The sequence below is a fragment of the Macaca mulatta genome, chromosome 4 (genome assembly GCF_049350105.2).
Source record: "Macaca mulatta isolate MMU2019108-1 chromosome 4, T2T-MMU8v2.0, whole genome shotgun sequence".
In the NCBI taxonomy this organism is placed as follows: Eukaryota; Metazoa; Chordata; class Mammalia; order Primates; family Cercopithecidae; genus Macaca; species Macaca mulatta.
The window spans coordinates 127,355,548-127,369,493 of NC_133409.1; the positions used below are offsets into that span (position 1 = coordinate 127,355,548).

Genomic DNA, 13,946 nt, shown 5'->3' on the forward strand with positions numbered 1-13,946 from the left:
AACTTCTCAGCAGCAACTTTGATTACGGGGCAATACCTTACCAATTCGGAGGAAAAATGGTTCAACTTAGAGTTCCATCCCAAGTTAAGCCATAAATGACCTAGAATTATAAATTTTTTAAACTTAAAAGTCCTTGAGCAATTTTGGGAGAAAAATGGAGACTTAGAAACAAAATGATGAAATATGGGATTTAAGAAATCATGGATCAAATCACTTAGAAATATGAAAAATATCAGGCCCCCAGGTGTGCTTCCAATTTAAGGACCTGCTAGTTCAGATGGGATGTCATAGATGGTTGGTTGTAACTGAGCATTTGGGAAAGTCATTCATGTGTTGCAAAATCTGTGTGGTCAACTGGAGAAAAAAGTAGCAATAGATAAATAGAAAACAAAGACAATGAATAAAAACAAAATGGCCATTATTAACTTGGTTTTGAAAAAAGAAACATATATCACTCTATGGCTCATCAGTGATCCATTTTGACAAAGTTTCAATAATGTAGACCTGGACTTCTCATTTAACCAAAAATTGTGATAACACTATAATGCAGACAAGAAGGAATAGTAGGTAGGAAGTACAATTCTCCAAAAATAAAAAGTCAAGATAATATATGAAATTGGTAAATCAAACAAGAATAGCATAATCATGTTATTTAAGGGATGAAATAAATATCGGAAGAACCAACTAAAAGAATTGAGCAACTGCATCGAGTTGGCTACAGATGGAAAACAAAAATCACTGTTTTGTACTGCATATATTTTAGTAATATTTGTTTTTTTTTTAAAAAGTGTACAAATATTTTGATGGATAAAAAAACTAACTACTCCCAGCTCCACTAAACACACACTGTCAGACATTAGTCATGAAGTTGACTTAAAAATTCCGAGTTCCTGGCTGGCAGCTTAAATAAGTCCATCGAGTGTAAATAGTAACAGTATGTTGGTTGCAGCACGGACCTCAACTGTGATGATTTTTATGTATGGTTAAAAATGGAACCTGAGAGGCGCCAACATCAGCCAACTTGTCTTTTGAAAGTAACTTTTTTATCGAGCTCTTGAGATTAAAAATGAAAAAGCCTATAAAATTATCTCTCAGTCTGATTTATAGACAATGGTTTATCAAACATTCATCAATGTTAGTATCATGTTATGGAAAAACTCCTCATGCTTTCCTGATAAAGTCATCACCATGTTAGTGAGCTGCCACACAATGTGTAATTGTGGAAAACACAGATTCTGGGCCTCTCCAGGAACGGGAGCAGTTTAGAATCCAATGATATCCCACGGCAAAGAATACTGAATTAAAGAAGAAGGCATTTTCAACTCGCCTATGAGGATTAGCAATACTAGAATATGAGGGACAAAGGCAGTTTTTAAACCAAAAGGAAATTCACTTGTAAACAAGCTAGTTCGTAACTAGTTCATAACTAGTCTACCACATCCTGTTCGAATACTGTTAGCAATAGGAAAGGTCCACGATAATGTCAAAAAAATAAAAAGGGCAATGATTGACCACTATGAATTATTTAAAGAAATGTATTTAAAATGAACTTGAGATAACACAGAGGGTGTTAGTTAAGAGTTGTGATGAATTTTTATAATCCATGGTCCTAGGAATCCCATAGTTACTATCATAAATAGTAACTTAAATTCTGCCTCTGGCTTCTGATATAGACAGAGAGATACAGATATATAATTTTTTTTGTCATTGCTGTTGTTTGATTTTCCCCTAAATTAATCAAAAGTAGCTCAGCTACACTCATTGCAACACTAGGAACTACTAATATCTAGTGGCAGCAAAACAAAGTTGAGGTAAATTTACTGTCAAAGACAATCTTAAAACTTAAATAATAACCATAGAAACTATTAATTGTGATGAGCTTAAATAACAATCATTCTACAACTCAAGTGAACTCTCAATTTTAATTAAAAGTTCAATTAAAACCTCTCTAAAACCAAGTGGGTCTGGACAAATATATTCACATATAATGAGTCTTTAAAAGGACTCACTAATTTCAAGCACTAGTTGTATTTTCTCTCTTAATATGTTTTCATTTGGAACTCCAAACAACATTTTTTTTAAAAAAGGTCCTGAGCTTAAAGAGAGGGTTAGCAGAAAGTAACAAATCAAGTCCTAAAATAATAGTTAACATTAGGGGTTTGGGATGCATGAACTCATTTAATCCTCACAACAATGTCATGAGGCCAGTTCTATGATTCCCCTCATTTTATAGCAGAGGAAACTAAAGTGCAACCATACAAAGTAACTCATCTCAATGTGATACTTCCTTCTCATGCGCTTTCTGCTGCTAAGACAGGAGACAAAGGTTTCGCCTTACACAGTCGTGTTCACATCCATAGCTCTTCTGGATTCTTCCCTCAGTCTTTAATAATGAATCTACCCTGCCTCAGTGACCTGGCAGTTCATGGGTATTTGCTGGTGCTTTTATCTGCCTGTTTGTGTAGCCTCACTCTGTATCTGATTCAGGACTGAAGCCAGGGGATTTATTTACAAAAGAATATTAGGGCAGGCTTACACTCTGGAGCCAGCCTCACCTAGACTGGGCTGCCAGTTCTGCTTTGACCAGATTCTTAAGAATACAAAATAAGAAAAATCCATTTACCAGATTATTTAAAGTGGTAACTAACTTATGCTTTCACAAACAATTGTAACTAAATTCATACTATGTAATGTTTCCATAAGGAGCAAACCCACTTGTAGTACCATAGAGGTGTAGGGAACCTTAGATATTGGTCAATGTCTTCATTTTCTGGATGAAGAATCTGAAGCTCAAGGAAGTTATATGATTTGCCTAAGATCTTAATGCTCCTTTGTGGCAGATTCATAACTCAAACCTAGGTCTCTAATCTCCCATGCAAGTGTTCTCTCTCTCTTTTTTTTTTTTTTACTTTTAATAAAGAGCTTAACTGATTATGTTAAAATTTGAAACTAATAAATCATCTAAATGATTGATAACACTGAAGTTAAACACAATGATCTTACCTGTAAGAACCGTACATCACTTTCTGGCAGTCAACTAACAAAAATTTCTGTTCCATTTTTCCATGGAATTTTGCCCCCGTTTTTGAAAGATAATCTTGGCCTTTTACTGTTCGCACTCGAATATTCTAGAATTATATATAAATAAAAAGCAGACATTATGGGTAGGAAAAGAATATTTTGAAAACTAAAACCCATGATATAATCTTAATATAAAAAAATTACTTCAGGTAATTTTTTAAAAACTCCCAAATATTAAATCCTTAAGGAAAATAATCATTTAAAATATACGTTTCAACACAGCTTAAATAGGAGACTTCACTTTACATTTACACAGAATGGCATCAAAAATCACTCAGGCTCTGAGTATAAAAAACCTTTTTGGGTTATAATGCCTTGATCATAAATTAACTAAAATAAAAATTAACCTTTCTTTTAAAAAGTTAAAAGTAATAGAAAATACTACGCAAAATGATTCTGATAAGCAATACATGCTGAACCATAGACGCTTGTGAGTCACTGGTTTCAAAGCCGTGCATGCAAAACTGATGTATTAAATATTAATCAGTAAAAGCACAATATAAAACCCTCATGAAGGCCGGGCACGGCACTCATGCCTGTAATCCCAGCACTTTGAGAGGCCGAGGTGGGTGGATCACGAGGGTCAGGAGTTCAAGACCAGCCTGGCCAAGATGGTGAAACCCCATCTCTACTAAAAATACAAAAAAAAATTAGCCGGGCATGGTGGTGGGCACCTGTAATTCCAGCTACTCGAGAGGCTGAGGCAGGAGAATTGCTTGACCCAGGAGGTGGAGGTAGCAGTGAGCTAAGATTGCACCACTGCACTCCAGTCTGGGAGGCAGAGCAAGACTCCTTCTCAAAAACAAATAAACAAACAAACACACACTCTCATGAAGATGTGCTTTCAGTCACATTCTAAAAAGTACAGGGACCTTTCTGTGATCAGTCATTCCTTAACCTTAAATATGTATACTTTTTTTTCTTTTTAACTTTTATATTCATCTACCTTAATATGCCTTACATTTGACTGAGTTGAAAATGACACACAAATTACTTGAGAAAAAAACACAGAATTCTTACCCTGAGACGCTGAACTGAACAACCTTGTTTCTCAGTCATATTTAGAAAATGATTAAAATTGGACTCATCAAGCAGAATGTAAACAGATACTCCTCGAGTTGATGCCTCAACTATTTCTTTGAAAATGTCCACATCTGTAAATATATCCATCACTAAAGCAATGACCTGTTAAAGAAAAGAATATGAAACAATGTTAGATCCTTGATAGAGAAAGATTAAGAAACTGCTTATTTTCAGTAAAGGTCAGATAAAATTTTAAAAAATTAAATGCATAAAGGTACAGATGTATAATATATATGTATATACAAATATTCATTTCATTTTCTAAAATGGAAGATGAAACCATATTAAAATAAGCAAATAACTATATGCAGATTTGTAACACTAAGTCATTTTCATATTAGCTTTAATTTAAAGGAAATCTGCATTTCAGTAAGATTTTGAAAAATGGGGGAATCCAAATCATGGATTTCAAGACTGCCCATAAGGTAGACAAACAGGACAAGGTGGAGACCAGTGTTACTATTTTTCTAAGAGACATTTCCAGGGGAAAGTAGGATTTTTTGAATAGTTGTTAAGAATAAAGGTCTTAGGGGAAGTGAGACAGAGAAAAAACTATTCTAGAAATAGAAATATACCTAGGAAAGGATGAAAGATGGAGAAAGAGTATAAGATGATTTGAAGACCAAAAAATTAAATATACAGTTGTTCCTCAGTTTACTGGGGGAATGGTTCTAGGACCTCTGCATATACCAAAATCTGCACATACTCAAGTAGACAATCAACCCTGAAGAACCCATGTATATGGAAAGCAGGACCTCCATATATGCAAGTTTCATGCCCCTTAAATACTGGGTTATTTTATCCATGTTTAGTTGAAAAAAATCTGCAATAAGTGGATTGAAGCAGTTCACACCCATGCTGTTTAAGGGCCAAATGAACTTGCCTAAAATTGTTTAACAGATAATATAAGCAAAAGAAAAAAAGTGAATTAAAAAGGTGATATAATTGAGAAGGAAAATGCCCTAAAGAACAGGTCCCTAAGATGTAGAGTCTGTGTTGATTGTTGGAATGAAAGTAAAATAATGCTAGAAGAAGGGGAAAAATCATTTAAGTGGTTGTCCACCTTCCATGTGCCAGGCATATTTATTGAGCACCTACTATGGGCCATGCAAGAAGAACAAAATCCTGCCCTTATGAACCTTACATTTTACTGGGGGAAGACATAAAAAGTAATAAAGATAATACATAAGTCAATTATGTAACAAGCTATAGGTTTTTTGGGGGAAAAAAAAATAGAGCAGAATAGGGGATCATGGGTTCCTGGAAATTCAGGAGGAGTTTGAGGGTTTCAGGGAAGGTCTCTTTGAGAGAGTGTCCTTTGAATAGAATTTAAAGGAAATGACATTTTCCACATTGATATCTTCAGGAAGACTGTTGTAGGCAGAGGAAACCAGCAACTCTGCTCTGGCAATCCAAAAAACAGAAAGGAGATAGCAGGAATGAAATGAGAATGGGAGAGTTATCACAATGTCTTAAAGGCATTAAAAGCCTTTTTTTTTTTTTTTTTTTTTTTTTCCCTGAATAAGACTGCAAGCTATTAAAGGACTTTGAGTTGAAGTAATAAAATGATCTGGTTATGTTTTGAAAGGATTGTTCTGGCCACTGTGTTAAGAACAGGCTTTAATAAAAGGTAGCAAGGATGGAAAACAGGGAGGCCAGTTAGAACTATTGGGGCAATGGAAGTGGGAGGTGATAGTGTGTAGGACCAGGACGGTAGAGTCAGGGATGAAAAGAGATGGTCAGATACTGGATATCTTTGAGTCTAAAGGTCTTGTGGATGGATTGATTATAAGGTATGAGAGAAAAGGGAGAAAAAGTGAGGAAGACCAAGGATCGAACCCTGGGACACTCCAAGTTAAGAAGTCTAATACCAGAAAAATTCCCAGCAAAGCAGATTGAGGAAACAAAGGGCAGGTGGAATCCTGAACACCAATAAAGACAGTGCATTTGTAAGAAGGAAGGTGAACTTGAGAGGTTCCAATCCTACAGCTAGGCCAAGAATAGTTTTAGTGGAGATGGAACAGCAAGAGCCTCAGTGGAAGGCATTTAAGAGAGAATTGGGGCAGACACTAGACATAGAAGATACAGAAAACCACTTTTGTCTAATTTGGCTATAGTAGGAAGCAAAGAAATTGAGCAGTAGGTGGAGGTAGAGCTGAATCAAAAGAAGTTGTACTTTTTATTTTTTAATTGACATAAAATTGCATATAATCATCATGTACAACATGATGTTAAGATAGAGATTCAATCTAGGTGTCTATCAACAGATGCACAAAGAAAATGTGGTGTGTGTGTGTGTGTGTGTGGGTATAAATGAATACTATTCGGCCATAAAAAGAATGCAATTATCCTATTTGTTACAATGAACGAAACTGGAGGGCATTATTTTAAGTGAAATAAGGCAGACACAGAAAGACAAATACTGCGTGATCTCACTCATATGTAGAATCTAAAAATATTCTAAGGTGAGAGAAATAACAGTATGTCTTTATGCTAATGAAATGCTACAGTAAAGAGTAAAATTAATAGTGCAAGAGAAGGTGGGAGGTGAGGTGGAGAAGGGGAGAATTTCTGGAACAATATCTTTTAGTAGACAATAAGGTATACAGTCTAGTGCAAAAGTAAATAAAATAAAATAAAGTGAAATGAAATAAAATAAAATAAAATAAAATAAAACTATAGCACAAAGAGTAAAGACCAGTAACTGATCATCTGTTATATGAAGACAGAGGGCCAAGTATAAAGGTGCAGATGCTCGTGGGGGAGACAGTGTGGCAGTGGTGCTGTAGATGTTCTCTTCTGAGTTCTTTGATTTTCTCAGTGTAGTGGGAAGCAAGGTCTTCAACTTTGAAGATTCTAGAAGACATTTTAAAGATCTGAGGAAAAGGTTACTATGTAGTCATCTAGGAGAGTACAAAATAAAATACACTAAGAAAATATAATATGGTTGCTGGTTAGCTTTAGGGCTCACCAGGTCATAAATTTAATATGGGACCAGTCAATGTGGTTGTAAGTTATTCTTCAACCCTGTTTGGTGGCAAGGCTATAGAAATGGAGTAGGCAGAGTTTGATTTAGCCATGGCTGTGGTTCTGCCATGAGTGTATAACAAATTAAAGGAGGGCAAGGATACTGAAGGTGTATATAATATGGAGTGGCTGAAATGATTGATCATGGGCTTTAAGTTTGATATAGAAAGGAGAAAAGATGTCATGAATGTGAGAGGCAGTGAAATGAGGGTAGGATGAATGAATTTTAGATCCTGCTGGCATTAAATAACATTAGATATTAAAGGATTATTGTTAAAGATTGAATATATATCTTATCTTTAAAATATACATGTTAATATAGTTATAGATGAAAGCATCATGCCTTATATTTACTTCCCGTTATAATGGATGAAAAACATGGCCATGAATGATAATTGTTGAAGCTAGTTGATTGTACACAAGGGCTCCATATACTATTCTTCCTACTTTCAAAACTATTACTAGTATACTCCATATACTATCCTTCCTACTTTCAAAACTTTTTATAACATAAAGTTTAAAATATTGAAAAGACAAGAATATATTTTACTAGCAGTTACTAGAGATGATAAGCCAAAAATAGAAGTAGAGGTGGTAGTCAGATAAATAGTGTTGAAAAGAGTGACACAGACCAGAAAACAAAAATTGTAAAGAAATGAGGGGGAATGGAATGACCTAAAAATAGGCGCATGGCAATATACAGCATAATGTAATGGATACACTGTGAATACGTTAGAAGATGAGCAAAGTTATGGATAATATATGAAATAATTTTTATTTACTCTAATTAGAGTGTTTAAACAAAATTCTGGACCATGCTCAAATTCTATCAGTGATGACATTCTTCAAACTACCTGTGAAACATACTCCAATCAGATTTTCTCTAGAAAGAACAATTTCAATCATTCCAGTAGCTTTTCACAATCTTTTTCTTGTTTGTAAATGGTATGAGGAACCAGATGAAGGGAGAAACTAGTGATAACAATCTCATCCATGTTTGAGAATATTTTTCATAATGTCAAATATACAAAAAGTCTTAAAATTGTACCCCAAATTATTAATTTAATGCATTAGCTATGCATTAAGGAGAGGTGTAATGATATATAGGCATTAAGATTTTTTTAAAGTCCATATTATACATTTATTTTACAAAATAACTTTCAAAAACATATGTCTGGTGCAGTCTGGTACTAATTTTTTTAACCAGAATTTTTTGAATACAGAAACGGTATTGTACAACATGGTATTCTTTAATTAGCATATCTAAAAATTTATTTTTAATTTGCCAGATAGTCTCATGTAACACATTACTTTAGACTTTGGAAGCAAACAAAAACACATTACTAGGATACATAAAGGGTTTTGTTTGCAAAAAGTAATTGAAGTCACTCAGCCAATGGATGTTTCTGTCACACTAAAGGCAGAACAAATGACAGTCTTTCTTGCATGACAAATAATACGCTGGATCAGGATCCAGGAGACTAGATTACCCATCTCTGACAAGCTTATCTGATGTCAACGAAGCCAGGTTGCTTTTCAGGGCTTCTGTTTCTTCATACTCTCACTTGATGTGTGGAAAAATTACATGAAATCTACAGTAACTTTTAGCTAAGCTGCAAAAGGCAAAATAAAACGTAACTTTTTAAAAAAAATGATGGGTTACATTCTTGGGAAAGAATAATAATTAGAAATGAGGTATGCCAAATCTGATCTGAAATTATTACATGCTTGGTTAGTTATCAAAATTACACTGTGTTGCACACATGGCCACATGGCTACATGTAATTGAAGAAAAGTTATATGCCTGATTAGTATTAGGCTTTTCAAAAGGTACATCAATCGATTATATTAATACAGAAACCGGTTCTATTAATTGGTATTCATTAAAATACCATGACATTATATAGTTCTTAAATTATTTACTTGCTTCTTCATTAATTCTTGCCATGAATTCACAATTCTTGCATTATAATTTGAAAAGGTAAATAAATAAATGCATTCATCAGAAACATGAGACTTAGAAAACTTTTAGAATGCTATCCCAGGACATTTTTAAGATCTGAGTAAAACTTCACATCTTTTCGTATTAAAGGTTTCTGAGAATCTGACCCAAGGACATTCATCTTCACTCATCTTTCTTACAGTACTAAATTTTCCCGAAGTGACACAGACCCCAGAGGATACCGACGGTATATATTACATATATAGTCAATGAATATTTTGATAAGTTCATATGCATTACAAAATTTAAGGCCATTCAGGAAAGTACATAATCAAGTGTTAAGTAATACACGGGAATGGTAATTCAGAGAAAGAAAAAACAACAATCTATATGTACATGGTTGTAAAGGTGGGTATAGAGTAGAATGAAATAAACAGGCCTTCATGGATAAGCAGTAAATAATAAGTAAAATTATTTTTAGCCATCCAAGGTGAAAGGCTAGTACTGCAAAGATACAGAGGCAAAGGTAAAAAAGATGAGGGTTCTAACAAATGTTTATTGAATTAACATAAAGTTAAATACAAAGATCATTATGCTCACAAATAAGGAATATAGTTAGACAGGATTTATACAGATTATGAAAGATTTTGAAAATCTGATTCATTATTACATCTGGTCTGCAGACCAATATAAGTGCTAGAAAAGAGAATATCTAGTCAAAACTGTGTTGGGAAAATGTATCTGATAGTAATATGCATACTGAAAATATCTACGTTCTACTGAGTCATACAATTGAATAAGATTGTGAAGCCTTCTGTATGATTTTTATTGTAATTTAATAAATGCACCAAATAACCAAAAAGTGTGGTAGAAACCAGTGATAAGAAAAGTGAAAATAAATGTCAGATTTCATAGAAAATATTCATCACAGTGTTGACATTGAAAACTTGCATTTCCTTACAAATATGCTTCACTATTTTCAATATTTTATGTTGAACCCTACATTGCTTTTCCCTTTGAAGTCTATTATAATACAGAGCTATTAGCAATATGCTTTGGTATGACCTAGATACTTAATGAAATATAGGTGTACCTTGGGTTAATGTTCTTTAGTCACACAACTGTCATTATCACCCTCACAATTGAATATTATTCAGACTTCTTTTGTAATTGCCTAAATAGAGACAGGAGGATTTTTTTTTCAACAGAAGAAAAACTCAGAGGGAGATCAAATTTAAAAAAAAAAAAAAACAGATTAATGGAGCTCTAGAATAACATTAAAACAAAATTCAACACAACTGAAAAACTTTTAAGAATTCAATAACAGAAATAAAGGGAAATGATCACTTAAGGGACATATATTTCCAAGTCTGTAAACCCTGTCAAAAGCAATCTGCTAAATGATTTCAGAAAAAAAAAAATGAGGCTGATATAAAGAAGTAGCTTTGGCCCAAATCCTTCTATAGCCTAAGTAAGAGTATCCATTTTGCATGAAATTTATATATAATATACTGTGTGCACTATAGCATTGCTTACTAACTCATGGCTTTATATTATGGATGTATTAATAATTTCTCAGATATTTAAGAATCTATCCTAACTGCTATATCTATATATCTACTGGTTTGGTCTGCCATAAATTAAGTGATTCTGGGAAAGTCACTGAAATGACTTTGAGTCTCACACACCTCTAAATATAACAAACAAATAAACCAGAGAATATCTTGCATGTACTAGGTTCCAAAATTTTATGTTTTCAATAATCATTCATTCACTCCATATTATGATGGATAAAATAATATAAATAGACATAGATTTCAAGCACTGCCATAAAAGAGTATTACAGAGTTTCATTTATATATATTAAAACATGAGAACTGAGTCACACTAGACATATTGCTAACATATTATTCAAAACTGATTTATATATTACTAGGGGGATACAAACAAGACTTGATAACTATAATCCTAATTATCTAGACTTTGTAAATAATGAGATCTCAGTAGTTTTTAGTAATTGGATTAAAAGGTACATTGTACATAGCTTGCTTGGTGAAAGCAGGGAACAAATCTAGAGTATTGTAATAAAAGTCAATTGGAAATGTAAAGGGCATGTTTGGGTTCCGTTATGGCAACAGTAATCTATAAAATGAAAGTGTATGGCAACTCAGAAGGGAATTTGTATACATTATTTTCCACATGATTTGCATCATATCATAGAACTGAAAATACTTAATACTACAAAAATAAATCACTTTTTTACCTTTGTCCAATTTAAGGAAATCTTTATATCAGCTCTGTACAAGTACGCAACTTTGATTTTTAAAGTAACTTTTGCTCTAATAGGGAAATCTACAAGGAATTAGGAGGAAAAAGAATGAGGAGTAGGCCTAAAAGAAACTGCAAAGACGAGTCATAGTTTTATTTTTACTGATTTCAACAATTCAATCATCTTTCACGTTCTAACTTCCTCGGTACTTCCTGAAAAGTTACTTTGTTTGAAACTTGGTCTGGTAAGTGTCCCAAGCATGGGCCCTCAAAGCCAAGATGTCGGAGGGTAATTAGTGGTGGAAAAATGAGCTCAAGACCCCTCAGCCTCTCCTATATTAGAATAATCTAGCTCTGTGATCACATAAACAATGCACCTTACAAAGCATAAAAGGAAGCTCTGCAGAGAGTTACACCATTTGAGGGGATGCTGGAAGACAGAGAGGAGGCAATGTCAATGGCAATATTTAGTTCAACCAGAAAACAATTAAAATGCCCCTAACTTTGTGCACAATCTAACTCTCAGTATGTCAGAAGGATGTTGATATGGTTTGACTGTCTCTCCATCCAAATCTCAGCTTGAATTGTAGTTCCCATAATCTCCATGTGTTGTGGGAGGGTCCTGGTGGGAGGTAATTGAATCATGGGGGTGGTTACCTCCAAGCTGTTCTTGTGATAGTGAATGAGTTCTTCCAAGATCTGAAGCTTTTATAAGAGGCTTATCCCCGCTTCACTCTGCACTTCTCCTAGCTGCTGCCACGTGAAGAGGACCTGTTTGCTTTCCCTTCTGCCATGACTGTAAGTTTCCTGAGGCATCTCCAGCTCTGAAGAACTGTGAGTCAATTAAACCTCTTTCCTTTATAAATTACCCAGTCTGGGGTATTTCTTCATAGCAGTGTGAGAATGGACTAACACAGATGTTCTTTAAAAAAAAAGATGTATGCTGTATTACTACAGAGTTAGAAATCCCAGTGTTTTCTGACTTGCTGCTATTGAAGAATCAGGGCCAGTTTTAGTCAAATTCTGACGATATTTGTAAAAATGTAAGGAGAAATATATTTGAAATTAATAATAGACTTGACTAAGAAACTATGAAGCATTCATAATTTCTCTCTCTCTCTTTTTTTTTTTTTTAGATGGAGTTTCGTTCTTGTCACCCAGGCTGGAGTGCAATGGCACGATCTCGGCTCACCACAACCTCCGCCTCCCGGGTTCAAGCGATTCTACTACCTCAGCCTCCCAAGGAGCTGGACTACAGGCATGCACCACCACACCCGGCTAATTTTTGTAATTTTTTTTAGTAGAGATGGGGTTTCACCATCTTGGCCAGTCTGGTCTCGAACTCCTGACCTCATGATCCACCTGCCTCAGCCTCCCAAAGTTCTGGGATTACAGGCGTGAGCCACCGTGCCCGGCCAGCATTCATAAGTTTTCAAAGTGTATGTTATAGTATTCTAACACTTCATTACCATAGAATCACTTCATTAGGAATGAGTATTAAAATATAATATTTATATATGACTTTTTTCCTTCATTCTCAATTTTATTATTAAAATTGTCAAACCTACAGAAAAGTTGAAGGAATAATACGAGTATCTATAACTCATCACCAATATTTTTAAATGTTAAAATTTTGCCATATTTAATTTTACAGGTATTTATTAAGTGACATGGGCTCAAAATTCAGAGTAAAAACAGATACATTTGATATGGCTATATTTATTATTATTATTATTATTATACTTTAAGTTCTAGGGTACATGTGCATAACGTGCAGGTTTGTTACATATGTATACTTGTGCCATGTTGCTGTGCTATACCCATCAACTCGTCAGCACCCATCAACTCGTCATTTACATCAGGTATAACTCCCAATGCAATCCCTCCCCCCTCCCCTCCCCCGTCCCCATGATATATTTTTTAATGACAGTTAGAGAGAGGGTTTCGGGTGGATTCATAAGGCAACTTGCTAAAACAGAAGCATTTTTTATGAGACTTTTTAAGCCATGCATTTAAAGTAATAAATATTTTTCTACTTAATTTCTTAATAGCTTACTATTAATTTTTCAATTTTGCACTATAACCAAATGTGTAATTGGTCATTTTCACTGGTGCTATTTAAAAGAAAACTTATTATGGAGAAAATGAGTATTATAATAACTGTTATTTTAGATTATTAATTTGAACCAAGAAAAGCTACTCAAAATTCTGACCAAGAAGGTAAAAATTCTGAACAAAAAGGCAAAAATTAGATCATATATTTTTAAATTTTTCTCTAGCTTTTTTTATTTTCACCAATCATGAATATAGGCATGCATTAAAATGAGGAATGATTAAATTATTAATTTAATTATGTAAATAAGACATTGGGAAGGGAATATTTAAAAGTGAAAATTTAAAAAAAAATTATTTTAGAGTTAAGTGAAAACTTTAGTTGTAAATAAAACCTCTGGGTTAGACTAAAACATATCTGATCTTTCTAAACATGTGTTTTGTAATTATTGAGTTAATTAGATCTTTCCATAATTAACCGTACAGCTTGAGA

The 13,946-nt window shown here is 33.9% G+C and overlaps 1 protein-coding gene across 3 annotated transcripts in view; it reads right to left on the bottom strand.

Moving 5' to 3' along the window:
• The window catches only part of FAM83B (family with sequence similarity 83 member B), a 99,344-nt gene that overhangs the window by 14,402 nt on the left and 70,996 nt on the right, over positions 1-13,946 (bottom strand). For all 3 annotated transcript variants that reach the window (XM_028846786.2, XM_077998712.1, NM_001194454.1), the window contains 2 exon segments: positions 4,102-4,266; positions 3,004-3,128 (listed from right to left, as the gene is read on the bottom strand). In XM_028846786.2, the coding sequence (XP_028702619.2) occupies positions 3,004-3,128; positions 4,102-4,266 (290 nt within the window).